Source organism: Lissotriton vulgaris, chromosome 1_2, assembly GCF_964263255.1.
Source record: "Lissotriton vulgaris chromosome 1_2, aLisVul1.2, whole genome shotgun sequence".
Taxonomy (NCBI): Eukaryota; Metazoa; Chordata; class Amphibia; order Caudata; family Salamandridae; genus Lissotriton; species Lissotriton vulgaris.
In genome coordinates this window covers 297854617-297881403 of record NC_141686.1, presented here as the reverse complement: position 1 = coordinate 297881403, position 26787 = coordinate 297854617, and the positions used below count along the sequence as shown (strand labels likewise).

The 26787-nt window shown below is 48.2% G+C and overlaps 1 protein-coding gene across 7 annotated transcripts in view; it reads left to right on the top strand.

Annotated features, from left to right (window-relative positions):
• The window catches only part of LOC147736543 (aldehyde dehydrogenase family 3 member B1-like), a 329280-nt gene that overhangs the window by 70613 nt on the left and 231880 nt on the right, over nucleotides 1–26787 (top strand). For all 7 annotated transcript variants that reach the window (XM_086953287.1, XM_086953292.1, XM_086953288.1 and 4 more), the window contains one exon: nucleotides 21103–21265. In XM_086953287.1, the coding sequence (XP_086809413.1) occupies nucleotides 21104–21265 (162 nt within the window). In that variant the 5' untranslated portion in view covers nucleotide 21103. The remainder of the gene's footprint in view (nucleotides 1–21102; nucleotides 21266–26787) is intronic.

Here is a 26787-nt window from a genome sequence, read left to right as displayed (position 1 = left end):
TGTGTGGCATTCTGCATGCAGTTACTCACACAGGCACGAGCAGAGGAGCCATCTGGCTTTCCTCATGCTCTTCCATACGCGTGCCTCGCTCTGCCTCTCTGCACCCTTACAGCGTGCCTCGCTCCGCCCCTCCCCCACCACAGACCGCATCCCCACGATCACTTTCGCTTTCAAGGCCATGCGGCTGCATTACTTTTACGGCCGCGTGGCCAATGCTTGTTTGGATTGACAACAAGAGGCAACAGGTAGTGCCTGCTGTCCCTTACCTGGGGGAGGGCTCCATTTTCTTGATCTACTGTAAATAGCTGTTGATAAGTAATAGAATCAAATGGGATTCTGCTAAAAGAAACCTCTTCCTTAGTTGTTATGTTTTCCCCGCGGATAGGTCACCTCGCTGCCGATTTCCTAGCATGACCCTTTGCCTAAAGCTGCTGCCTGAGTTACCCCGCTGACAGGGGAACGGTAGAAGGGAGAGACACCTCTATTGTTGGCTTACTCCTTCCTTTCTGCTATCCATGTAACTCCCTATATCTTCGTGGCGCATTCGCTGATGTGCAACTTCCTGGCTGTGGAGTGCTTCCGAGGCAACCACGTCGGAAACCCACCTAGACGAACCAGGCTGCGGATTTCTAGACCTCAGGAAACCCTTTACCCCTTTCTTGTGAGACTCTCTCACGGATTTGCCTCCGGGGAAGGAAACAGACAGTGTAAGAATAGCCAAGGTTTACACTCCAGTGTCAGCACATTTTTTCGGATAGTGCGCCGCCTCTCTCTCACCGCCTCTGCCCGCACTTTTTCAGCGTCTAAATAAATAGCTGCGAGAAGGCGCGAGCTGTCTATCTCGTGGCGTCGTTTTGCCTTTTGTTTCCAAGTCTAAAGTTCAACTTCTCCCATCCGACGGCTCAGTGATAATTTTAGAATACAATTTAGAGCTGTGAGTGGAAACGCAGTGTTTCCCAATTCAGGTGCATGGCAAGTGTCAACGCTGAGGTTTTCTTAGAAGCCCACCCCCTCCGAATGGCAATGCTGCCTAGTTTTGTTTCCACTCTTTCTTTCACCACCCTTCGCCTTCTCGCACGCCTTCACATTCTTTTTTCACCGTACGCCCCGCTGTTGAGGGTTTCCTGTCTCCATCTCTCTCACCTTATGACCTTTTCTCTGGGCTACAGAAGGAGCAACCAAAATAAGTCTTTGACTCCAAAAAGGAGTTCCAGTGCCCTCCACTGGCACAAACTAAGCACTGGTCGTTGGAATGATTACTTTTATGCTCATTGCACTGAAAATTATGATATTACGTTCAAAGGCTTTGCACAAAATCATAATACTGGGATGTGACTAATTTTTCGAAATTGCACTTTTTTGCATTGCAATATTAAGCTCACACATTGATTCCTGGAGCAGATTGTAATCTTTTCATATTCTCTCAACAAACGTGCGGAACTGCGGATCTGCTGAAACTGTACCTCTCCTTATCTTGCTAGCTGGATCACAAAAATATTTCTTAGGAGGTTGAGCGTTGAAATTGTTGCAGTGGTCGGACGGAATGACCCTACTCAACTGAATGCGCGTGGACAGATGCATGGTTTCTTCATGAGAGCGGGCCGTATCATTCAGACAGTGATGACACGTTAGTAGGGGCGTTTGTTGTAGTTAGCCTTCGCGATTTTCTGCATGGAGGCCCTCTAGGAATCTGCTGACAGCTGTCATGTAAAGGAAGATTGGATACGTTCGCAAGAAGAAATTGTTTCATATGAGACCTAGGACACCAGTGTCTTTTTGAGGCAACTTGCGGCACGGCTTTAGAGCTGCACACAACCCGGACATACCACAGGCCTCTTCTGATGCATCCTTGTAATGTATATATTCCTCGAGAAGGCCCGGAAGCCCTTTCCTCAGAATGAACAAAAAACGCCTGGTGGCTTCAGTTTTCCGAAACACTTCCTTGATTGTTCCTTAAAATTACTCCAGTGTGCCATTTTTTTAAGGTTACCAGTGCGCAAACTCCAGTATTTTTAAGATTTCGTAAGGCTTCCTTAAAATGTAAACTACTGCAGTCTCTTGGTTTATGATTCTAAAGTGAACCTTTGCAATTGTTGTTTATTTTCTAGGTTTTAATTATTCATGCACTACTTTATAGAGATCTATTGCTATTTAACAGCAGCCACTGCTGCTTGCACGTTTTGCTCTCCATACTTCGGCGGGTTCCCAGCTTTTGGCCACTTTCAGCATGGGCTCCCGGCAGTCGTGAGTGTGACCTATCCAAGTATATCTCCAGGACCCCATTAAATTCGCCAGACAACAATGCGGACTCTGAAGGAATGTAGTTAACAGGGCAGATATACTATTTAAGAATCCTAGAAGCCCTAGCATTGATTCTTACTTAACTGAGGAAGCCTGGTCCAATTATCTTCAGGCCCACTTCAACACAGTAACACAGAGGGCAACAACTAGCCGACCGGATAAGGTCAGGAAAATCCGAGCTTGGACTCCACAACAGGTCATCACCTAACCAAACCCCACCGAAAAACAAATCATAAGTAGGATCGCGAAAGGAAAGGTGGAGGGGGCGCCAGGCCCCAACGGGATCCCTCCAATCTTGTATAAACAAAACCCGGAATACTGGGCAGCGGCCTTACTACCACTTTTCAAACAGATAACAGATACTGCAACAAATCCAGCACCGTGGAAAGGCTCAATAATAGCGCCAATACATAAGAAAGGCAACGTGAAGGACCCTAAAAATTACAGATTAGTAGCCTTAATTGACAACGAGGCCAAATACTATGCTGGTCTTCTCCTAGAAGAGCTCTCTGAATGGTCGGAAGCAAACGCAGTAATTCCCATCACCCAGAGAGGATTTCGCAAAGAACTGGGTACATCATCAAACATTTTAGCCCTCTCACTCCTCATTGATGCCACCAAGACAGCCAATCTGCCCTTGTATGTATGTTTTATCGACTTCACCTCAGCGTTTGACAATATCAACAGAAATCTACTATGGTCAAAGCTGGAAGAAAGGAGCATTCCACCTGGGCTACTAACACAGCTGATCTCACTACATACGGGCACATGGGTCCAAATCAAGCTAGGATCAGGAGACTTCCTATCTAGGAAAATACAGACCACAATAGACCTAAAACAAGGGTGTGTGCTGGCGCCAACATTATTCAACATCTTTATGTCTGACCTAGCACAGCAGCTGGACGAAAGTAACTCTCACGCTCCAAGCATAGGTGGATTTACTCTCTCTAATTTAATGTATGCTGACGACATTGTGCTAATCAGTAGAACTCCGATAGGGCTACATCTAATCAGATCAACCTTCAAGTATTCAACAGAGAACAGCCTAAGCATTAATCTCTCAAAGACTAAAACAATGTTAATTCATGCCAAAAACAACATCAGCAGGGTTTCGCTGGCACATGGGAGGGTTCACACTAGAAACAGTGGAGGAGTACAAGTACCTCTGCGTAATTGTGGACAGAAAGGGCTCATTCCACCTGCAAAAGGAAGCAATCAAATGAAGGGGCACCAGCATAGCGATTGCACTAAGGAGCTTGAAAACAAAAGCAGTCAGCCAAAGCTTCACTCCCTTGCTTCAAGTGCTTCAGGCAAAACTAACACCGGCCATAACGTATGGAAGCGAATGTCTCCGAGGGAGGGACGCTCAGCTTTTGAACAGCATAATAGCGAAGGCCATGAGAATGATATTCAGTCTGCCCACCTACACCTCGCAGGCACAAATAAGGCCGGAATTCGGCCTGGGAGACCAAACACTGGAGCGAATGGGTGCCTATGTCAAAAGATGGCACAAAATCCAGAGAGGAGAAGACGCAAGCCTAAACTACTACTACTTTTGGAAAGAGATAGAAAGTAAGACCAACAGGGCGGCCGCAAAATACCTAAAGCAATCAATAAATTCCTTGTGCCAACAAGAAGCCTGGAAGTGCAGCGGGTACCATAAAATCTTCAAACAGCTAGTGAATAAATAAGTAAGATCTATCTCATTAATAGAGGACAAAGCAAGCCTAGTCAACCGAGCCCATGGCTGGATGGTCATTCAAAGCTACACAAGCAGCCTCTGCCAAAGCTGCCTAGGGGTCGCGTTCACTAGGCGCATAAAGGAGAAGTTTTTATGTTTACGGCTGGGCCAACTCCCATCACAAAAACGTCCCCTCCTTGGAAAAGGCCCCAAGTAACAATCAACTGCCGAATATGTAGGAACGCAAAAGAAGATATCCTTCATCTAATTTGCACCTGTAAAGGCTTGAACATAGAACGCATATCTCACTTAAAATCGCACTTCAACAAGCTGGGCATAAGAACATGCCGGCAAGCGGTCAAGGCTTGCTTCGACGTAAAACATATTCAATTAGCAAGCCATGTCGTCTAATTCTTGGAGACAGCAGAAAAGAAACAAGAAAGTCAGATGGCAGACACTGGCTGAAGTTTACCCAAAAAGTACACCTAAAAGGGCATTGAACAGGGAACCACCCTTCCAATACGGGCAAGGAATAGACTCCCGAATGCAAATCAGCACACAAAAAATATTAGGGGATCGCAACATTTTTTTTAGACTTGGTGTAAAACAACTTTCTCTTATGCACCAAGTTTACATCTCTGTGCGGCTTAAAACCCAGGGGCAAGCCCTTCAACACAGCCACCACAGGCCACACAAGGGCCTTACGATACCGTAATTAATGTTCAGCGGGAAAGCAGCACAAATCTCTGTAATAACCACCATCCACCGCATGAAGCGATTGCCATTTTACATCTTGAAACACTAGGTGCAAGACTTTTTAATATAGCATGCTCAAGCAACACAAGGGACTTATGCTACCTTAATCCAAGTTCAGTGTAAAAGAAGCATAAAGTTCTGTAGAAATGACGATCTATAAAATGAAGCTAATGTCATTTTATTTCTTTTATGATAATTGTATTTAATTACTGTATTAATATTTGCAATGGTTTTAATTAACTGAGCAATAAAGATACTTACTTACCTTTCTAAAAACAAGGCTTCATGGAGCGAATTTAGTCCAGTTTCAGAAACCACTATCATCAACATCATTTCTAAACTCAAACCATCTTCACACTCCAAAGATCCTCTTCCCACCCTTCTTGTTCAAGAAGTCAAATTTATCATAGCCCCAATCTGGGCCGACATCATCAACTCCTCATTTTCCACTGGCTGTGTTCCTGCCTCCCTTCAGCTAGGGAAAATCTCCCCCATTCTTAAAAACCCCTCTGCTGACCCTAATGACCTTAACAATCTGCGCCCTATCTCTAACCTTCCCTTCCTCTCTAAAGCCCTTGAAAAATGTGTCCTATTCCAATTAGATAACCATATCATCTCCTTCAATCTCTTCAACATTTTCCAATCTGGCTTTAGAAAGGGATTCAGTACTGAAACTGCTATACTCAATATTACAGATAACATTCATCGCTCTCTAGACAAAGGTGAATCCTCACTACTAATCCTCCTTGATCTCTCGGCTGCATTCGATACTGTCCACCATACCACCCTTCTTAATTTTTTTTTTTGTAAACAATTTTTATTGCAGAGCCAATCACAGGATAAACAATCACATTGGCATCAGTATTGTGAAACCCCCCCACTCGTTTTGAGGATCCCATCAGGTGCACACAGCCGTTCAGCCCACAACCCGGAGGTCGGGCGGCAAAATCTCAAAGCAATGCAATCTTCGTTTTCGGAGGACATCGCATGGCTCCTGAGGGGGGTTCCATTGTCTGCTTTTAATTTTTTCCCCCAAACCCCCCCCCCCCCCCCCCTGTAGTGCCTATAACTAAGATCCCAACTACACTACTGAACGGGAGTCCCTCCCTACTCCTTAGATTCCCCCCTCCCCCCCATGTGTCACCAGTCGTTCTCGGTCAGGAATTGAGTTTGAATTACCGCAATCAATGGGTCTTGGTTAACTATCGTGTGTGTGTGTCCCTGGTATTGGTGTTGGCCTCCCCTGGTCATCGGCGGTGTTATTCAGCTCTTCTGGCTCATCCTCCTCCTCTTCTAGTGTACTATCGCGCAGCGCCTGCACCAAGAGCTCCCATTCCATAGCCGCCTCCAGGGCTCGCTCGTCCGCCCCTCTGCGCGCCAGCTGGTACCTAATTGTGCTCTCGCTCGCCGCCCATTTCAAAAATTCAGTGAGCCATCTCCGATGGGTTGGGCTCGTTTTTGCCTTCCACCCCCTCGTCAATTCCCGTTTGGCCAAAAGGAGGCCCATATCTATGAACCTGCTCGACATCCTATTTTTGGGTGTGTGCGGGAACCAATGTAGTACGCTGACGGCCGTAGTGTATTGGAGGTCCCTGTCCACGGCGTCGTTCAGAGTGTCGCCGACTTCATTCCAGTAATCCTGTAGGTGGGGGCACTCTCTGAGCATGTGAGTCAGATCCGCCCCTAGTGCGTTGCAGCGCGGGCAAGCTGCCTCCTCTGCCCCAAAATATTTCTGGATGTTGCCCGGGGTAAGGTAAGCTCTGTGGAGAATATAAAAGTGGATAAGCTGGAATCGTGCGTTCCTCGTGCTCTTCCTAGCCCGACCTACTAGTTGCATCCACGTGGTGTCCGGGATCTCTATCTGCAAATCCAATTCCCACTTGGCCTTTAAAGTAGTCAGAGGTTGCAGAGTTTCTCTCAGCATTCTCGAATATAAGCACATAACCGCCTTAACGGTGCCCGCCGACATCATGACGTACTGGCAGGCCTGGGCTGTCGGTGGCTCCGCTAATCCCATTCCCCAATGGCCCTGTATGGCTCGCACTACTGCCGCGTGCAACAAGTAGTCGCCTCCCGGGAGGTCGAAACGTTCTTGTAGCGCTTGATATGGGACCAATGCTCCGTCCTCATACAAGTCTCCCACCACTTGCAGCCCTGCGTCTTCCCATCCCTGCAGGTGTGACCAGTCGCCCCTGTGCGGAAGCGCCGTTATCATACCGAGGGGGATCTCGGGTGCATATGGGCATCTAATCTTCGCGCGTTTCGCTGAGCGGTTCCAGCAGAGGCGGAGAGTTTTTTGCTCCAAAGACAGGTCCCTCAATGGTAATTTTTGGCGTAGGGCAATGTAGGCGAGTACATGACGGGGGATGTCTCGGCCATCTTCCGGCCCGCGGTAGACTCTAGCAACTTCTTGCGTAAAGGTCTGGAGTTGAGCTGCCAAATAGTAAAGCTCAAAGTCCGGGACAGCTAGGCCTCCCTCGTCCTTCGGGCGGATTAGGGTGGACAACGCCACTCTTCGCCTGCCCGCGCCCCATAGAAAGGAAATAAGCAGTGACCACAGCTGTCGGAAAGTCGCGGCCGGGACCCAAACAGGCAAGGTCCGGAAATAATACAGCAAGCGGGGCAATGCTATCATTTTTAGCAGCGATATGCGACCTGTTACCGATAACGGGAGAGTAGCCCAGAAGGACATATTGCCTTTTAGGGTTCGGATACAGCGTCCAACGTTCCCATCTAGCATGTCTGCTTCATCATGATAAACATGTACCCCCAGGTAGTCCAGGCAACTGGGCTCCCACCTGAGTAAAGGTCGGAGAAGGGGCTGAGTCTCATGTTTACGTAGGGGGAATAAACAAGTCTTTGCCCAGTTAACCTTCAGGCCAGATATCTCTCCAAAACGCCTCAGGAGTCTTTCGGCTCCTGACAGTGCCTCATCAGCATCCTCCAAGAAGAGCAGGAGGTCATCCGTGTATAGCGAGATAAAATGGTGTGTCCCGCTATGAGTTAGACCCTCGTAGTAGGCGCCCTCCCTAGCCATCGCCGCCAGGGGTTCCACTGCTAGGGCAAATAGCAGAGGAGTGCGCAGCCCTGCCTGGTGCCGCGAAGCACTTCAAATTGGTCCGACACCAGGGTGCCCACCCTCACTCTTGCCTTCGCCTCAGCATATAATACCTTCGTCCATTGTATGTAGCCTTCTCCGAGCCCAAAGCTCCGCAGTACTCTATAGAGGTAATCCCATTCCAGGCTATCAAAAGCCTTCTCTATGTCCACTGCCAACACCAGGGGGGTTCTTGCCTCCGGAGGTGGGCTAGACAACAAACGGGTCAATCTCCTAATGTTATGGCTGGTGTTACGCTTGGGGATAAACCCGGACTGGTCCCTATGGACTAGGGTCTGCATATGCTGTAGCAACCTGTTTGCTAGTACCGTACTCAGGATTTTATAGTCCGTGGTCAGCATTGACAGCGGCCGGTTAGATGCCGTGTCTGTGCTCTCTCTCCGCGGTTTCAGTAGGGGGATCATCAGAGCTTCACGCATCGAGCTTGGTAGCCGTCCTTTAAGCTTAGCTTCGGCGTAGAGAATTTGTAGGCGGGGGCCCAGCTGATCTAGGTACCGCCCATAAAACTCAATTGGCAATCCGTCGAGGCCGGGGGTCTTATTCCGGGCCATTTTTTTAATCGCTCCCCTGATTTCCATTAAACCTATCGGGCCTCCCAAGGCTTTCGCCTGGTCCTGGTCTAATTGCGGTAACTGCAGTTCCCCTAGGAAGGCCGCTATATCCCGATCTTTATCGCCGAGCGCGCTCCTATACAATTGCTCATAATAGGTCCTGAAACTGCTCAGGATCGCCGATTGCGTGGTGCGCATGTCGCCATTCCCCTCTGATATGGCCAGTATCGGGTGGCTACGTCTGGCAGGGTTGGCAAGCCAAGCCAGCAGGGTCCCTGCTTTGTCCCCTTCAGCGTGCGTTCTCACCAGATATGCTCGGTAATCATAGCTGCGAAGGCGTTCTAGTTCTATTGCCACTGCCTCCCGCGCCGCACAGAGATCGCCTTGGACGTCAGGTCGCTCCGGGCGCGATCGCTCAATCTCGCGCAGACTACGTTCCGCCTTGTCCAAGTCGTCTAACAACGTCTTGCGGGCGCCTGCAAATTTTCCGATACAATGCTCGCGGATCACAACCTTAAGTGCGTCCCATTCCGTGGCTCTAGAATCGGTAGACCCTTCGTTTTCCGCAAAATAATGCTCAATCCTCTGTCCTAACGCCTCACGGAACGGCGGGTCATCTAAAGTGTCTGGACGGAGCTGCCATGTTGGGATCTTGGAGATTTCGGTCATCCAATCAAGCGATAGTAACAGGGGGTTATGGTCCGAGATCGTGCGCGCCAGGTATTCAGTGCGGGCGACTGCAGGGAGCACAAGCGGAGAACACAAGAAGGCGTTGATACGAACGTGGAGGTTGTGGAGGCTAGAGTGGAATGAGTAGTCTCGTTCGGTTGGGCGCTGCGCGCGCCAAGCATCCGTCAATCCCCACTGGCCCTGCCATTCTAGTCTACACTTCGCCAATCTGCGCACTGGGGACGAGTGCAATGGAGGGTGCGATCTGTCCAGGTCAACGTCTATCACTGAGTTAAGGTCACCCCCCAGTAGAACAGGGCCTGCGAGGTAACTAGCCAGTTCCCCAGAGAGCCGCGCAAAATACGCAGCCTGGTCTACATTAGGTGCATACGCGCTGCAAAGCACTATGTGGCGCTCTCTAAGGGTTCCCTCCACCGCCACGAACCTCCCCTCTGGATCCACCACTTGACGAGTAACTTGGAATGGGGTACCCAATCTAATCCAGATCAAGGCTCCCCTAGCGAAGGCCGAATATGTAGTATTAAACAAGTGACCCCTCCATCTACGTTGCAGCGCTATTCCCTCTTGCTTCGTCAAATGTGTCTCCTGTAGTAGCGCAATGTGAACCCCCCTTCGAACCAAGTAGGCGTGTATTTTGTGTCGTCTAGCCATGGTGTGCAGCCCCCTCACATTCCAGGTTACACACTTTATCATTCCTGTATTAGTCATTATCCCATGCAGTATGGTATTGTTCGCGATGTCCGTACTCCCGATCACTCATGATGACACAGTCCCCCCACCCCACAATAACAGTCCCCTTCCCCCCTCTCACAACTGCGCCCCTGGCTCCCCCAACTGCCTCGGGCTCCCCACCCTCCCCCAGAACAGGACCCAACTGTGCTAGAGTCGCTCCCATCCAAACTATATGCGGGCAACAGTTCCCTTATCCCCACCTAATCCGCAGTCTGCACCACGGAGGCCTTATGGGCCCTAAGAGGCACGAGTTGGCTACTGGAGTGGGCCTCAGTCTCCTTCCCCCCGCCCACAAAATAGTGGTACTCACAACATCATAGTTCCAAGAACTGCCTGCTCCGGTCAATAGGTCAATCAGAGTCCATCAATATAGGGTAAAACTGGGCCGGCAGAGCCCCCTTATCCCTCAACAATCTCCCCCGAAGTTTGTGGAGTGACCTCCGGGCCCTTCAAGCCGCCAAATTCCGACAGTTCAGTTTCAGATCCCGTTGCTCGAGTGTCTGATCCCGAGGCCCGTCCCGATTGGGTCGAGACAGCACCCGATAGGTCAATTACTGCTTGCAGTGCGGCCTTCCGTTCGCTCTCCGTCTGCGAGACCGTTGGTTTGCCAGTCTTCCGCTTACGGCTCCGCGTCCTCCGAGATCTCCGCAGGGGCAGTTGCAGTCTCTCTTCCTCCTCTCTCATGCGCGCTCCATCTGTTCCGGCTTTGTACATGTCCCACCAGGCCCATGCGTCCGCCGATGTGGGAAAGAACAGGGATTTGTCATCTACCACCACCCGCAGCCTGGCCGGAAAGAGGAGCGAGTACTGCAGGCCTTCTGTCCTAAGTTCTTTTTTGATGGATAAGAAGGAGGCCCGTAACTTCTGGGTCTCGAAGGTATAGTCCGGGAACAGTGTTACTTTGCAATTATCCACTTGGAAAGGGCCCGCTGTCCTCGCTCGTTGTAGTAGCCAGTCTCTATCTTTGTAGTGTAGCAGTTTGATGACTACTGGACGGGGCGATTGTCCCGGACTGGGCGGTTTGGCAGGTACCCGGTGAGCTCTTTCAATGGTGAAAAAGGGAGAGAGACCCTCAGGCGCCACCTCCGTCTGTAGCCAAGTGGTCAGATAGTCCACAATGTCAGAGCCCTCTTTTTTTTCCGGAAGGCCCACAAGGCGTACGTTGTTCCGTCTGCTGCGATTTTCCGCATCTTCTGCTCGTCGCTCAAGGGCCCGTATCCGGTCTAGAGCCTCCGTTAACCGACCTTCCATAGACTTGTGTGCGGGAATCAACTCCTCCAGGGTCGATTCCGTAGTTTTAACCCTGTCCGACAATTTCCCATGGTCTGCCCGCAGGAAGCCAAGGCTCGTGGCCACTTGTGTAATGTCCTGATGGAGGGCATCTTTTGTGGCGGTGATAGCCTCTAGGATTCGGTCCTGCATCTGCTGAAGATCTGGAGGGGCCGCCACGGAGTCGTCAGGAGTTTCCGAGCCAGCGCCTCCTTCCCCCTTCGGGCCTCTTGGCTTCCCCATAGTTACAGTCCAATATCCCGGATCGGGACAGTGCACCACCAGTGGGTATGGCTAATGTTCGTCCCGGGGACGGGAGCAGCTAGATATTGGCAGGGGCCGGCAGGCCGATAGAGTTAGCGATAACGATAGGTTCTAGTCCTGGGGACTCAGCGGGGTTCCCAGACAGACGGGACCCCACTTCCAGCCTCCCTCCGCCGGACTGGTCTCAGCGCTGTTCGCCAGTGCGGTCTTCGGGGCTGCAGTAAGACGCTGGTTCCGCCACTCCCCCCCCCCCCCCCGGGAAGGTGTCCTCAGAGCGATGTCTGTGGGGGCCAGAGCGAGTTCCAGGCGTGTGCGTCCCTGCTCACTCCACCACCTGGCGGTCACTGCGCTCTAGTTCCAAGGGCAAGGGCCAGGGGGGCGTCCTTAGTGCGACACCCGGTAGCGCTGATTCGCCGCAAGCCCAGCCGAGGCGGTCCGGGGCCCCACAATGACAGTTAGGGGGGGGGGTGCCTGTCGCCGAGTCGCTGGCCGGTCCCAGGCGTTATTCCCGCGGCGGGGCCAACTCCCAAATACCACTCAGGCGTCTCCTCTAGCAAGCCGGAGACGGGTCACTTCACATAGGACCCCCGCAATGGGGCTCGAGGCCAGACAGTGCAGCCGTATTGTCGGTAGTCCCAGCACTCCCAGCCCTCAGCAGTGTTGGTGGGGTAACGGCCGCTCTCCCCCTCAGGTCTCAGGCTCAAGGAGCCACACAGGCGGTGTCCGCTATAAAGGCAGGTCAGTGTGCTCCCGCGGCCCCCCCTCGAGGCAGCAGGTTTGCGGATGAGGAGGAACGGCACCTGCAGTCTCGGAGGTGAGACGCTCTCCTACCGTGTGTCGAGCGTCGCCGTAGACAGGGCCGCCGGTCAAGGCTGCGTGTCCGTGGGGTCAGTCGTTCTCCGCTCGCTGTTAATCCGGGGGAAGGCAGAGGCAGCAGCGCAGGTCAGATCCCGCTATCCTCGGTCGCCTTAGGCCCCAGAGGCCGGGGCGTCGATTTGGCCGAGTCCGGGCTGGGGGAGGGGCTACGCTATGGCCGCGGAGCAACAGCAGACACAGCACCAGGCCAGTAACTCAGCCACAGTTGCACCCTCCACAGTGCAGCGCCTCGCACCGGATCAGCTCGTGCAGGCGGAGTGTAGGGATGAGTGAAGCGGCCGCAAGGCTAGTGGCGCATCGCCGTCCGTGGAGTCACCGCCATCCTGTGGATCTTCGAACCGGAGCTCCGCCACCAGTGTGCACCCTTAGCGGCTGAAGGATCGGGTCAGTTCCTCGACCGGAGCGGGCACAGGAGTATCTCCCGGGTGCATCCGACCTCTGGCCGGAGCCCCCAGGGCTGTGACAGGAGTAATGGCCGGATTAGCGGGCAGGGGGTCGGGAGCCTCGCTAGGCTGCGACCATCTTGCCAGCTGCAAGCCCCGCCTCCATCCCACCCTTCTTAATACCCTCAAAGATCGCTTTGGTTTTGAAGGCACTGTACTTAAATGGTTCTCCTCGTTCCTCCAATGTAGATCTCAACAAATTTAGCTTGGTCAATGCCTCTCCAAACCTCAACCTGTCTCACTTGATGTCCCCCAAGGGTCTATCCTCTCCCCAACCCTACTCAAACAAGCCAAAATCAGTTACCACTGCTATGCTGGCGATACTCAACTATAGTACAAGATCAAATCTCACAATGACATCCTTCACCTCAATGATACTCTGATGAAAATCCAAACCTGGTTCCATCTTAATCATCTTAAACTTAATCCTACAAAAACAGAAATCATACTTTTCACTCCCAAAAATAATCCCCTTCCCATTCAACTCTGGATCAAAGATATCAAAGCACTTAATTGCACCCTCTCCACCTCTAATACTGTTAAATCCCTAGACATCGGCATCGACCAGAGTATTAATCTCATCACCTACATTAAAAATGCAGCCAAAGGTGCTCTTTTTATCCTTCACCACCTCAAAAAATTAAACCTTTTATTCCAGCTCATGATTTCAAAAGCGTTGTCCAATCTCTTGTCCTGTCCAGGATCGACTATGGCAAACCCACTCTTGCTGGCACCCCAAAAGTCCACCTAGCACCGATTAAATCTGTTCTCAACCTAGCTGCCAGACTTATTTCTGATTGTAAAAGATTTGACCACATCTCTCCTGTCCTCAAAAACCTAAACTGGCTTCCAGTTGAAGGACGATCCACCTATAAGATTGCTTGTATCACGCACAAAGCTCTTCACCAAAACACCCCCTTCCTACCTTTCAAGCAAACTGCAAAAAGCAGGGTGCTCCAGGTCCCTGAGGAGCACTAACTCCCTTGTCCTGATCCCTCCTAGACTAAAATGTAAAAAGACCCAATCTCGTGCATTCTCTGGTTCTGCTCCGACAATTTGGAATTCTCTCCCCAAAGACCTTCGCCGCAACCCCTCGTACCCTCTCTTCAAAAAAAGACTCAAAGTACTTCTCCTCAACAAATATTAGGGTTCCTAATGTTACTGACTCTGACCTCGCTCATTACCTCTCTACTATGATTCACACTTTTACCCATCCCCTCTCCCTCCTTCCATTTTCCCACTCCCCGTCTCTACTCCCCCTTCTTTCCCTAATTTCAACTCCCTTTATCCCTCTTATTATCCCTTTGTTTCTTTGCCCCCTTCACTCATTCAATGCAATGTTTTATCTTTTTTGTATGTTTCTGCATACTGTCAATTGTATATTAGATCTTAATATATCTACCTACCTAGTAAAGCACTCTGATACTCTTGGGTCCAGCAGCGCTATATAAAACCTCTTAAATAAATAAATAAAATAAAGCTGCTGAGTCACCGTCTGATTCCTGATGATGACCCTGATCCACCCAACCAATGTGCAGGCCCTCGTCAGCTGAGCCAGTCTCTGATTCCTGAATAGGTCCTGAACAACCTAACCAGCAATTATTAAAACGTCACTGCACCAGACAGAGAATTATGATCATGCAACGTAATTACAAACAAAGATAGCTCTAATGGCACTGTGTTAATGAAAACTGAGCTTGAAGGATGTTTTGCCAAGTAGCACATTTGAAAGTTGTTTACAATACTCTGCATTCCATACCAGCATGACACTCCCCTAGTGTATCCCTCAGACATGTCCCAAACAAAATGTATTGCTTTAGTTTGGTTCTTCAAGACACCCCCTGATGAAGGACTGTATGTGGTCCGAAACGCATTGCACTAGGGATTTGGAATTCACTTTTGAATACGTTCTTTATGAACAGAACAAATTACAAAGAAAGACACAGAATACTAATGGAAACAAGTTGATTTAATTGATTACAACTTGATTACAACTATGACTAAAGAATTTTGCACTGAAGAATCAAACAAAGAAACTTGGTTCGGGACTAGTGATTCAATGATATTTCATTTTTGCGCCTAAGATCAGAAGCTGGAACCCCACATGTGCACCATTAACATTTAAAACAACATTAAGAAATGTAAATGAAGCCGGCGACTGAGCCAGGGTCCTATCGACCAATTACGTTGATGAACGACACCAAAATATACTCGAAAGCCTTCGCTATAAGATTCTCTGGAATAATAAGTGCCCTAGTTAGTAATAACCAACATGGCTTTATCCCTGGAAGAGGGACGACTCACCATATCAGGAAAGTCATAACCTTGTTCGATGCTGCCGAGGTAACAGGAGATCCGATGGCAGTAATGCTGTTGGATGCTGAAAAAGCATTTGATCGGGTCTCCTGGGACTATCTGTGGCACACCCTAATTAGAGCTGGGATCAAGGGTGGTTATGTGAAAGCACTTCAGAGTCTGTATAAGGAACCAGTAGCAGCCTTAAGAGTAAATGGGGGTACTACAGGACATTTTATGATCAAGAGAGGTACACGGCAGGGATGTCCATGCTCTCCGCTGCTATTTGCCATGTATATGGATCCACTAATCCGTAGGATAGAATCATGTCCAGAAATCATCCCATTACACACAGCTCTGGGACCCTGTAAGATACTCGCCTACGCTGATGATGTTGCGGTGATAACACCATGCCCCACGGAAGCGACTGAGCTGATAGAGGCAGAGGCCCAAAGATTTGGGCAAGTCTCGGGCTATTCCTTAAATGCTTCAAAAACCCAGATTATTAAAAACTCAATGACTCCTTGTGACGATAATCGAGTGGTACTGGTAGGGATTTATTTAGGAATCAATATCTCAGCAGACTTAAATAATTTGGTTGAAAAAAACATCGCTCCAATAGTAGATAAAGTGAAGAAAGATATGGATCGATACGAGAATCTTCATCTGTCGCTAGTAGGACGAGTTAATATTATTAAAATGCTGGTTTTGCCAAAATGTTTGTATATTTTTAGGGCAATGCCATTTTTAGTTGATAACAAATGGTTTAAAATCTGTGAACAGATGATTAATTGCTTTATTTGGGCTAAAGGTAAGACACGGAGGGCATTGAGGTATATGTCACTTCCACGGGAAAGAGGGGGGTGGTCATTAACGGATTTAAAGTTATATTATTGGGCTGCAGCACTGCAAGGTATGGTCGGTTTGATTGGAGGGGCAGAGGTGGATGGCTGGGATAAGATAGGCTCGCTCGCTATTTATGGTTTGGTTTTGGGTACAAATGCTGAAAATATATTTTTGAGATTTACGGAGGAAAGCTATTTTAAAAGAACACGATTTAAGACAGTAATGGCTGCTTATAATATATGGAAAGGATTTTCCAAAAAGGTTGTAATAGGGAAGTACAATGCATATACTAGATTTAAAAACAATCCTTCCCTATCTAGTGTGGTTTTTTCAGGAGTTGTATATCAAGAATGGGAGAGGCGGGGGATAGGTAAGATCGGAGACATGCTAGGTGGAACATGGTATATTACAATTCACAGAATTGCAAAATAAGTATACCTTGAATACAAAACATTTCTTCAAATATCTTCAAATAAGAAGCTGTATATTGAATAAAAAAGGGGGATCATTGGGCTTTGAAAGAACTATAATGATGGACCTTATAGAAAATGGCTCTGATTGTACTATAAAGAGATTTTACTCAGAAATGACAAAACTAAAGAAAGATGATTTGGAGAAATGGATAGACAAATGGTCTGTAGATTTAGATACAGCCAGGGATATCTTTACCGAGTCACTAGAAATGGGAAGCAAAATGTTGTGTTCATCGCCTCTTCAGGCCCAACATTATAAGATTCTGTACCATTTATATTATACGCCTGGGAAAATTGCTCAATGGGGGGGCCTATCTGGAACTACCTATTTTAGGTGTGGCAGTATGGAGGCGAATTTGATACACATCTTTTCGGCTTGCCCGCACCTAGATAAGCTGAAACAGGATATTGGAAATTTTTTCCAGAATGCATTATCAACAACAATAGAGCTAACCCCAGCTATTATGTTATTGGGGGTAAGCCTCGATGGGCAATTAAATTGTAAATATTTTATGTTTGTAGCAATGGCGATTCTTAGATTATTAGTGGCCTCGGCTTGGCCTGACCCAAATCCTCCTACTTACCATCAATGGTTGGGTAAAGTATTATCAGTACAAAAATTGGAAACCGCCATCTACGCTAGGAAGGGAAAAAAGGGTAAAAAACTGGGTATGCAAATTTGGGGTCCTTTTATTCAGTGGAAGTTAGGAACTGAATGTTGAAAGATGAAGAATCTGTTTTATTGAATACTGGAGTATATGAACATGCATGTTGTTGGACCCGGCCCGTTGGGCAGGTTCACCCCTAGACTTTTTGCTTTTTCCTAGCCTGTTTATGGAACCTGGTGTTGGTGATTTTAGGCCTCTGCGCACTTTTTCACTGTGGTACAGTGTAAAGTGCTTGAGCTCTCTGTATATGTGGTGAGTGACCTGCCCTCCCATAGGAATGAATGGGGAATATGTATGCCCATGGTAGTTCCTGATGTGTGGGGAGTGCAGGGGCGAGTTTGGTATGTATGAACTCGTGAGAGTGAATGCTGCAAAATGATGTATGCGGCATGACTGTGTCTAGTCTAGAAGTACTACTTTTGGAAATTGGCATATTTGTGTAAGTTGGTGCTAGCGTGTGATTGGCTGGTGAGCCTGGCCCAGAGTGCCTGGGCTTGCTTGTGGATTGACTGTCTGGTTTGATAATGACAGGGGCTAGAGAGCCCAGGAGGTTGTCTGAAGTCAGCCCATGGATGAAAGGCAGCATCTGCTGCCAGGGAAGTGGGAGGAGATGGCACCTGATAGTGAAGGGCTGTGCCTGCCTAACTACAAAGCTGGCTCCACCTCCCGCTGGGCGACTGACACCTCTGTCCCTGATACTGAAGGGACTTCCCTATAACCAGTTCTAGCTGGTTCTCACACTGCCTGCTTCAAAGGACTTCAAAGGCTTTTCTGTGTATAAGAAGGGGCTGTGCCCCCTTCCAAAATGTTCTTGTTTCTAACTTGAATCTGCCAGGGGCATGCTGCTGCTGGGGCTCAGGGGAATCCCTGGGCCCTGCCCAGCTCCTGGACATCTGATGGACTGCTGGGGGACTCTTCCTGGCTGTCCCCCTGCCTGGCTGCATCTTTAAGGACTTTTGCTGGACTTCTTGAGCTTTCTGTGGACCCTTCTTGCTGTAGGGGTCTGCTCTGGGGACCTTTGGCGCCTGGGAGCACTGTGATGTGATCCTAGCGCTTGAGAGCGCTCCTGGCTGCATTTCGAGCGTTTTCGTTGCACGCATTTTGCGTGAGGATTGGCGGGTGCCACCCCGCTTATTTGATTATTCACTGGCGAGTGCCCACCTGGCTTATTTCTAACTTTATTACTCTTCGGCTGCCCACGCCGATATTTTTATTGCCCGCCTGCCTGTCTAGCGAGGGCCGCCGTGCTGCCCGCGGCGACCCGGAAGTACCTGGCCGGCCGGCCAATCCCAGCGCGGCCGGCCGGAAGTCCCGCCCCCGCAGCCCGGGTGCCGAGAAGTGATCACCGCCGGGCCCGGGGAGAAGAGAAGCTGCCGGGTGAGAAGGCGCCCAGGAGATGGCGGCTGGTGGCGTCGGTGCAGGGCTCTCATTGCTGAGGGAGCCCTGGAGGAAGCGTGGCGGCGAGGAAGAAGATGGGCGGTGAACAGGGCTCCCGTGTGTCGAGGGAGCCCTGCCACGAGAGAAGGAGAGCAACCGGTGAGTGGGGCAGAGCAGGGGAGGGGCGCCGGGACACATTGTCGGTGTCCGCCCCACCCCCCCCCCCCGCAGTAGCGCGAGCTCGCGTTCGATGTGGAGAAGCCACGAGGGCTTCAAGGGCGGCCCCAGATGGCAGTGGGCCGCCCCAACGTCGCGCAGAGCCTGTGGAGGCTCCCACAACCTGGGGGCATGTTATGAAGCTCCGTGCGGTGCCGGTCGAGGCACCGAGTAAGGGCGACCCCGAATGGCAGTGGGTCGCCCCACCGTGATTATAGAGCCGCAAAGGGCTCTTGAGGGCCCACCTTGCTGCATGTTGGTGCCGCTTCGAGGCACAGAGTCAGGGCGGCCCCGGTTGGCAGCGGGTCGCCCCAACGTTGTCACAAGCCCATGAGAGGCTCTTAGGGGGGCATCCCTTTGTCTAGAGCCACGGAGGCTCCTAGAGGGCATTTGAATCTACGAGCCCAGCGAGGCTCGAGGGGGCCATTGGTTGCAGAGCCTGAGGGCTCCATGGCCCTACTTGTTTTAGAGCCTGTGTGGCTCAGGTGACGCAGATTTGTTCTGGGGGCTACTGAGAGCCCTGCCACAACTTTTTGATCCCAGCTGCCCAGCACTTTGTGGGCGGCTGCCACGTTTAGGTTTTTGTACTTTTGAAACTGCCGCTGCATGGCAGCGCACCCTGAGTTTGGACTCAGGGCATCTTTGCCCCACAAGGCCAGTTGGCCTAGGGACTGCCACAGGTGGTGGCTTATGTAAGTTATGCGCAATGTGATTTCTATGGTTTTAATAGTAATTACCTACTGTGTGTTTTTGCGCTATTGATTTATTATGCACCTCTGAATGTGTTACTGCATCCTGTGTCTTTCCTTCCATGCGCTGCACCTCTGAATGTTTAGGCATCATGTGTCTTCTTGCGCTGCACCCCTGAATGTACTTTATTGCATCATGTGCTTTATTCTTAACACCTCTGAATGTATTTTATGGCATCATGTGTTTTCTCTTTATTGCTCCTCTGAATGTAGGTTTATTGCATCATGAGTAATGTATTCTTTCTTAGACCCCTAAACGCTGAGTGATACTTAGGTGGTTGTCTTTTCTACTCCTCTGAATGTAGGTTTATTGCATCATGAGTAATGTATTCTTTCTTAGACCCCTAAATGCTGTGTGATACTTAGGTGGTTCTTCTTTCTTAGTACAGGTGGTCCTAGTAAGGTCCTGGTTCCTGTTACCAGTGGTTACTGGTTGTTATCTTTGATTATTATTTTATGTTACATTTATTCTTTATTCTAGAAGTGATTTTATATTCTACATTTTATCTAGAAGTACTATATCTGATTCTGACAGGCGCCCATGTGGCCCTGTCTGGTGTACATAATCCCTGTGAATATTGCCCGTGCCAGTTGGCACAATGTATATGTGTGATTTTATCTGATATGTTTTTACAATACAAAAGTTATTTTATAATAACCTTGTGTGGAGTCTCTTTTGTGGTGTGCCTAGTATGTTGTTGCTGTTGTGCGCTGGCGCAAATGCTTTACACATTGCCTCCGAGTTTAGCCTTACTGCTTGAGCCAAGCTACCAAGGGGGTGAGCAGAGGTTATCTTGGCGTGTGACTTCCTTGCCCTGACTAGAATGGTGGTTTCTGCCTGGCTTTGGCGTCAGCCTTAGCCTACCAGAAATAGCCAGTTCTAACACATGTATATTCCCATGTCCTATTGTTTTGTATTATGTGTATAGGAATTTGTGTTCTACGATTTTGTATTTTACTGTGCCCTGCTCATGTTATAAAGGGAAAAAAGGGGGAAAAATCTCTTCAATAAAAATATTCAAAAAAAAAAAAAGAAATGTAAATGAACAGAAGTGCTTTGATACCAATACTTGAGAAATGCGGGCATGAAACCAGAGGGTTACAAATGTGAGGGCACAGGTGGATTTTAGTAATTTGAGGCATAATATATTTTTTAATAGGGCTCAAATTAATTATAGAGGAGATACCTCTGCATAAGAACAACAGCGCCACCTTTGCAAATTTGCTTACTAAGCCACCTGATCACTGGTGCCTAACAGCACCCTCATTTTAAACCAGTGACTTTTTTTTAGACAAATATGGGCTGAGCTTTTAAATCTTCTCAAGTGACTTTTTCCATATTTGTACAGCTCCCTTTAATCATATGAGATTTGTGTGGGTTAAAGCTCCCTGCCTCATTCCTATATTCTGCCAGATAAAGGCACGTTTAGCCATTCTTCTCACACCTCTACGAATGCACCTCAATTCTCACCTGAGCTTTGACTGGTATTTCATCACTGCTCCATACAGAGCTCTACCAATGCATCTGCAGAATGCCTGGTATTTGAGCACTGGTCCACAAACAGCTCTAACATATTTGTGGCCACAGTAACCCTCTCTGTTTCAGAACATTGACCATAGATCTGTATTAATGCAAACTGAAGTCTGACCCACAGCACCCTCAGCTGATCTGCTACTGCGATTCATGTATCTTTGCACTGCACATTACTTCTAGCAGGCAGTGGTCTAATCAGATAGCAGATAGAGGTGATCCAAGAAGTGGAGGTGTTTAACCCTTTGCTCTCCTTCTGTCCTCAGGATGTCCAACTTCCAGGACATTGTGGGCCGTCTCCGGGCCAGCTTCAACTCCGGCAAGACCCAAACCCTGGAGTACCGGCTGTCCCAGCTTAATGCCCTTGTGAAGCTCCTTAAAGAGAACACGGCTGCCATTAATGAAGCGCTGGCTCAGGACTTACGTAAGGTAAGACGGCTAAGTTCAATGGATGTGCTCTAGGTGGACCTTAACAAGGCGATGGTACTAGATGTGCATAATGAGAGAGGGTTTGTAGTACAAGGTGGAAGAGTGCACAGGACATACACAAGATGAGAGTGCTGTAAGCACAAAAGGGAAGGTGCACCAGGAGTCCTCTAATGAGAATCGGACAAAGGTCTATACACAGAAGGAGAAGTCTCAGTACAAGGGGGAGGAGAGAAGTACATAAGGCGTTCATTAGTGAGGTTCTGGAAGAGGGAAGACATAAGGTGAGAGTTATGAGCATGTGTGCATGGGGGGGTTAAATTGAACATTCCATTGTAGCTCTGTCCAAATATGGGGTTAAAGGAAAGAAGTATAGAAGTGTGAGTCAAAGGAGGTTATGCAGCAGGGTAAGTGGGATTAATAGCTGCCATTTAATAACTTGCTGTTTATACTTGGATGAGGCGTTTCGTTAGGAGCTTGGTGGACTTGGGGCTGGAAGGAATAATGAGTTCTGAGGAGGGTAGCAAGAGATGCTTGACGTTTAGTCCTTCTTGTATTTGTTTGTGACCCAAGCGTTATGAGGTTGCGTCTGCTAGAATTATGTAACACCGGAGGGCTTAAGTTTAACACTGTGTAGGTGATGGATCCTTCTTTGAAGGTGACAAAGGCTGGTTGAGAAGCCACTGAAATATCTATTGAGTGAATGAGATGGGTTCGAACCTTCTTAAATCCGGAGAGATTTAGGCAGATTATTTTTCACAGATGACAGTAAGTAAGTATGGCACCAGGCTTGTGCAGTAGTTTTTCAGGGAGAAAAGTTTTCAAGTTCCTGCATGTGTCATTTTTGAGGTGTGTGCTTTGAAGCTGAGGGTTGCTTTGCAATTGACCATTTGTGGAGCGTAGCGTCATTGGTCACGGGTACATTTCAGCTTGTTCCTTTTGGTTGTCACTGGCAATTAGCACAAACAATGGGGGCTTTTTAAAAACATATTTAAAGTAGTACTCCTGCAGTACTCTTACAGGCCTTTGAGAGTTATCCACAAAACATCTAAAATGGGACTAAGATGGGGATATTCAGGCAATATTCATAAACAATTAGTACAGTTAGAAAGAACTGTGCGTCTTTGCTCCTTTTCTAAAAGGAAGTTGGATGTGTTGGGGCTGATTCCAATAAGCATTTTAGAGTATGTCAAAGATGACTATTTCCCATACTTATAGATGCTTTTGTGAATCAGCCCGTCTCTCTTTATGGGGCTCAGCTTTGTTTTTTCAAACTTTTCTTTTGATTAGGGTTAAACAGTAAAGACCAGTTACCAGCATTTTGCCATTAAGAGTGCTAAAAAACAGCACAGCATTGTTACAGAGAATGTCAGCAGGAACTATTTATAATTCCTAGCGCCCTCCGCCCCCGCTTCTCTCCACCACCAAAGACCCCTCAAATGTCTCCAGGCAAAGTATACAACAGTCATCTGCACCGGTTGTGTGCGCAGTCTGTCTGATTGAACTCAACATAAAGCACAGTGTTCTCATCTCTTGAAGATTTATACGCAAGCTTTCAGTCTTGCACGACATGAGGTTGTAGGATGCCAGTTGATAATTAAGACAGTAACGGGCTGCAGAATGGCTGAAACTCGCTACGTTGGTTATGAAGGATTCAGGATAATTGTCCATGGTGATTACATTCCAGGGACATAAATGCCACAATTCTATGGTAGTTTTTTTTAAATTCTGTTAGGAGGCTAAAGTTAGTTTCATCACACCCAGGCAATTCCTCATTAGTTTCAAATCTACTCTAGATTGATGTTCTCGGAGAAGCGAGTAGAAACCCAATATTATAAAGTATATGTCATTTGGAATAGGATATGCTGGGATTTTTCTAATAGCCACTAAAATGTCCTCCCAAAAGGATACAATGAAGGGTGAATGCCACTATATATGTTGAAAGTTCCTCAACCCAAAACAATACTCACCAACAAAGTATGCTGGAAGATGGAAAGTACCTATGTAGTTTCGTTAGGTTCACATACTAATCAAGCATCACCTTCTAATAGGCTTCTGTCCCATAGTTACTAGTTGAACCCATTCTCTAGTCCCACCAAAAGAGGTTCCAGGCCATAGTGAATCTTTCTATTTTGTCCAGGTTTAAAGCCTGTTGACATCTAAGTGATTTAATGGTGTCCCCATAAAATAGGCGGACAACTGAGGTACCTTTTATCGAAGGGTTTAGGGATCTGAAATAAGAAATAGAAGGGATGGAGATCAGGTGGAAATGAAACATGGTAAGTTTTTTTGGTTACATGTTATATCCCAGATTGTTAAAGTTACATTTACAGGAGTAATTAAGTAAACATCGATTGGTCTGACACACCTTGGCTTATACACCAAATGCCAGAACAAGGTATCAGCCAGGACTCATTGTTGTGCATTCTCCTTGCATGTCACCAAGAAGGTCTCATATGTACAGTCACATATGAGTTCTTCTGCATGCTCCTCCAGCAACCATTCTTCCTGTCTGCTTCGCCCAAATTCTCTTCATACATTTCTTCATAAAGATTCTGTGTGGAGGGAGGTGGTGGAGTTGCTTGTACAGTTCCTTACACCCACATCACTGCATTAACAGTGCCTCAGTTAGGAACATATCAGAAAGGAAAGCAATTGTGTCAAAACATCTTACAAGACAACGAGAGAGGCACACCCTAAAATTTATGTTCGAGGCATATGGGCTGCAGATGGTACATTATGAATAGATCGCCATCTGGTGTTGGGCTCGGATGATTGCACTTGTTTTTCTCTTGGAGAGTCTTTTGTAGCTTGGTGACTCCTCCTTTGGTTGCTAGTGTGCATGGGCATCGGCTCCATCCTTAGATTGTTTTTTTCCGCCATTGGGTTCGGATGAGGATTGAAGCGCTCCAGATCGACTTCGGAAAGAAGTGACTTTTCGGCGCGTATTCCCTTTCCAATTCGACGGTATTGTTATCGAACGCGATTTCATTTCCATTCCGACGCGTTTCGATCCCAACATCAAAGAAAAACTTTGATCTACGTCGACGAACAGGAGGCCTTCTCGACGTGGTCAAGCCCGGAGTCCATGGAAAGGACTCCATTTAAGAAATGTCCAACGTGTGGTGCTAAGTTCCCACACAAGGACCTACACGAGGTGTGCAACCTCGGCCTGTCGCCTGAACACGAATCCAGGGACTGCGAAGCCTGCGCAGCTTTTTCTTCCAAATCGACGATTAGAAACCGTCGAGCTTGAAGACACGAGGTTTCCAGAATGCAGTCGGAGGCGATCCCGGAGCTGTTCGAAGACCAGAACCTCGAAGAAGAAGAGGATTATGAAGAACAGTCGTTGTCGGAAGGGGACGAGTCGGAGGTCGAAGAACTCAGCGTTCAACAAACCGTGAGTGACGACGTCCCCTTACCAAAAAACCGACCCCGTGCGGTAACGACCTCGCCTTCGAGCCCGGTCAAACCGCTGAAAAAAGTTTCCGACGCCCCGCCTTCGGGCCCGGCAACGAAACTGAAACCGAAACTCTCGGCCTCCCACCATGTCGGATCCGAGAAACGGTCGACATCGACTTTGACACCGAAGCTTCACGCAAGGGAAAGCTCGGGATCGAAACATTCCATGTCGAAACCGAAACATGACTCACTCAGCACCGAAAAAATCGGACTCGAGCAAATCCTCGGTGCCGAAGACAACGAACATTGACGATCGGAAGCAAAGGCACCTTTCGGAACCAAAAGCTTCGGTACCGACACAGGAGCAACAAACAGATCCGAAACAAAAGATTTTGTTTATCGATCCACAAACTGGCAAAGTGGTGACGAAGAAGAGGAAGAATGAACAGCTAGAGGACAAAGCTATTCCTTCTAAGAAGAGAACAATGGGGACAAATACAACTCCTCCTACTTCTCCTCGACCTAAGGTCACACCCTCTTCTCCTATTCCTCACACTATGCCAACTATTCCTCTACCTTCTACACCAAGACCATCTACACCTCACACAGATGTAGACAGTGACACTGGAGAGGGGGAACCTCATGGGGACGATGAATTTATCCCAGATGAGGAAGACCCATGGGAGCATTATGACGCAGGGTCAGATGAGGACAACGACCCACAGTTATATCCCTCAAAACCTTCACCACCTGATGATAACACAGGTTTTGTACAGCTCATTAATAGGGCAGCAAAATATCATAAGGTAGACCTACATACAGAACCTCAAGTAGAGGATTTCCTATTAGAGACACTACCTACTGCACAAAGAACATCAGGTACTCTACCTATGCTGAAGGGTCTTCTCAGTCACACTAGGGTGTTAAACCCAAGAATTGATAAAAAAATATAAGGCAGCTCCAAAGGACCCAATATTTATCAAGGGTCAGGTACCTCTGGACTCGCTTGTGGTTTCCAACGCTCGCAAAAGGGCAAACTCATTATCTACGGGAGAAGCCCCTCCACCTGATAAAGAGTCAAAACTAATAGATGCATCAGGAAAAAGAGTAGCATCACAAGCGGCAAACAGCTGGCGCTTAGCCAATACACAAGCGCTACTTGCACGCTATGATAGGGCGCATTATGATGAGTTAGAAAAGCTCATCACACATCTCCCTAAAGAACATCAGAAAAGGGCAGATCAGCTTATACAGGAAGGAAAGATAATAACTAACACTTCCATTAAATGCGCCCTGGACGCAGCAGACACTGCAGCAAGATTCATCAACACCAGTGTCATGATAAGAAGACATGCATGGCTTAGAGTCTCAGGGTTCAAGCAAGAAGTACAAACATCTTTATTGAACCAACCTTTTGATCAGAAGACACTTTTCGGCTCAGGCACAGATGAGACTTTAGAAAAGATGAAAAAGGACACATAAACGGCTAAGTCAATGGGAGCATTACAACAGCCAACATAAAGGGGTTCCTTTCGTAGATCCACCTATAGAGGGGGCTGAAAAAGTACAGGAACAAGTCAGCAATCTACCTCTTTTACACCAACATCACCAAGAGGTAATTCAAGAGGCAGTTACAGAGGTAACAACAACAAGGGTAGAGGTCGCGGAAATAATAACAACCGCAACTCCCCAACCCCAAAACAGTGACTTAATACAACTCCCCCCAGACCACATAACACCGGTCGGGGGACGTCTATCACAGTTCCTACCTGTCTTGGAAAACATCACATCAGACAAGTGGGTGAGACAAATTTTCCAACATGGTTATTGCCTAGAACTCACAGCTACCCCACCAAACATCCCCCCCAAACAGCGTCCAATGAGTCAAGACCATCTGACATTGTTAAAAGAAGAAGTACTATCACTGCTACAAAAGCATGCCATAGAGAAGGTTCCAAAACATCAACAAGGGACAGGAGTATACTCTCTATACTTCCTAATCCCCCAAAAAGACGGGTCTCTAAGACCAATCTTAGACCTCAGACCTCTCAATGCATACATAAATTCGGAACATTTCCACATGGTCACGCTCCAACAAGTACTTCCTTTACTGAAGAAAGGGG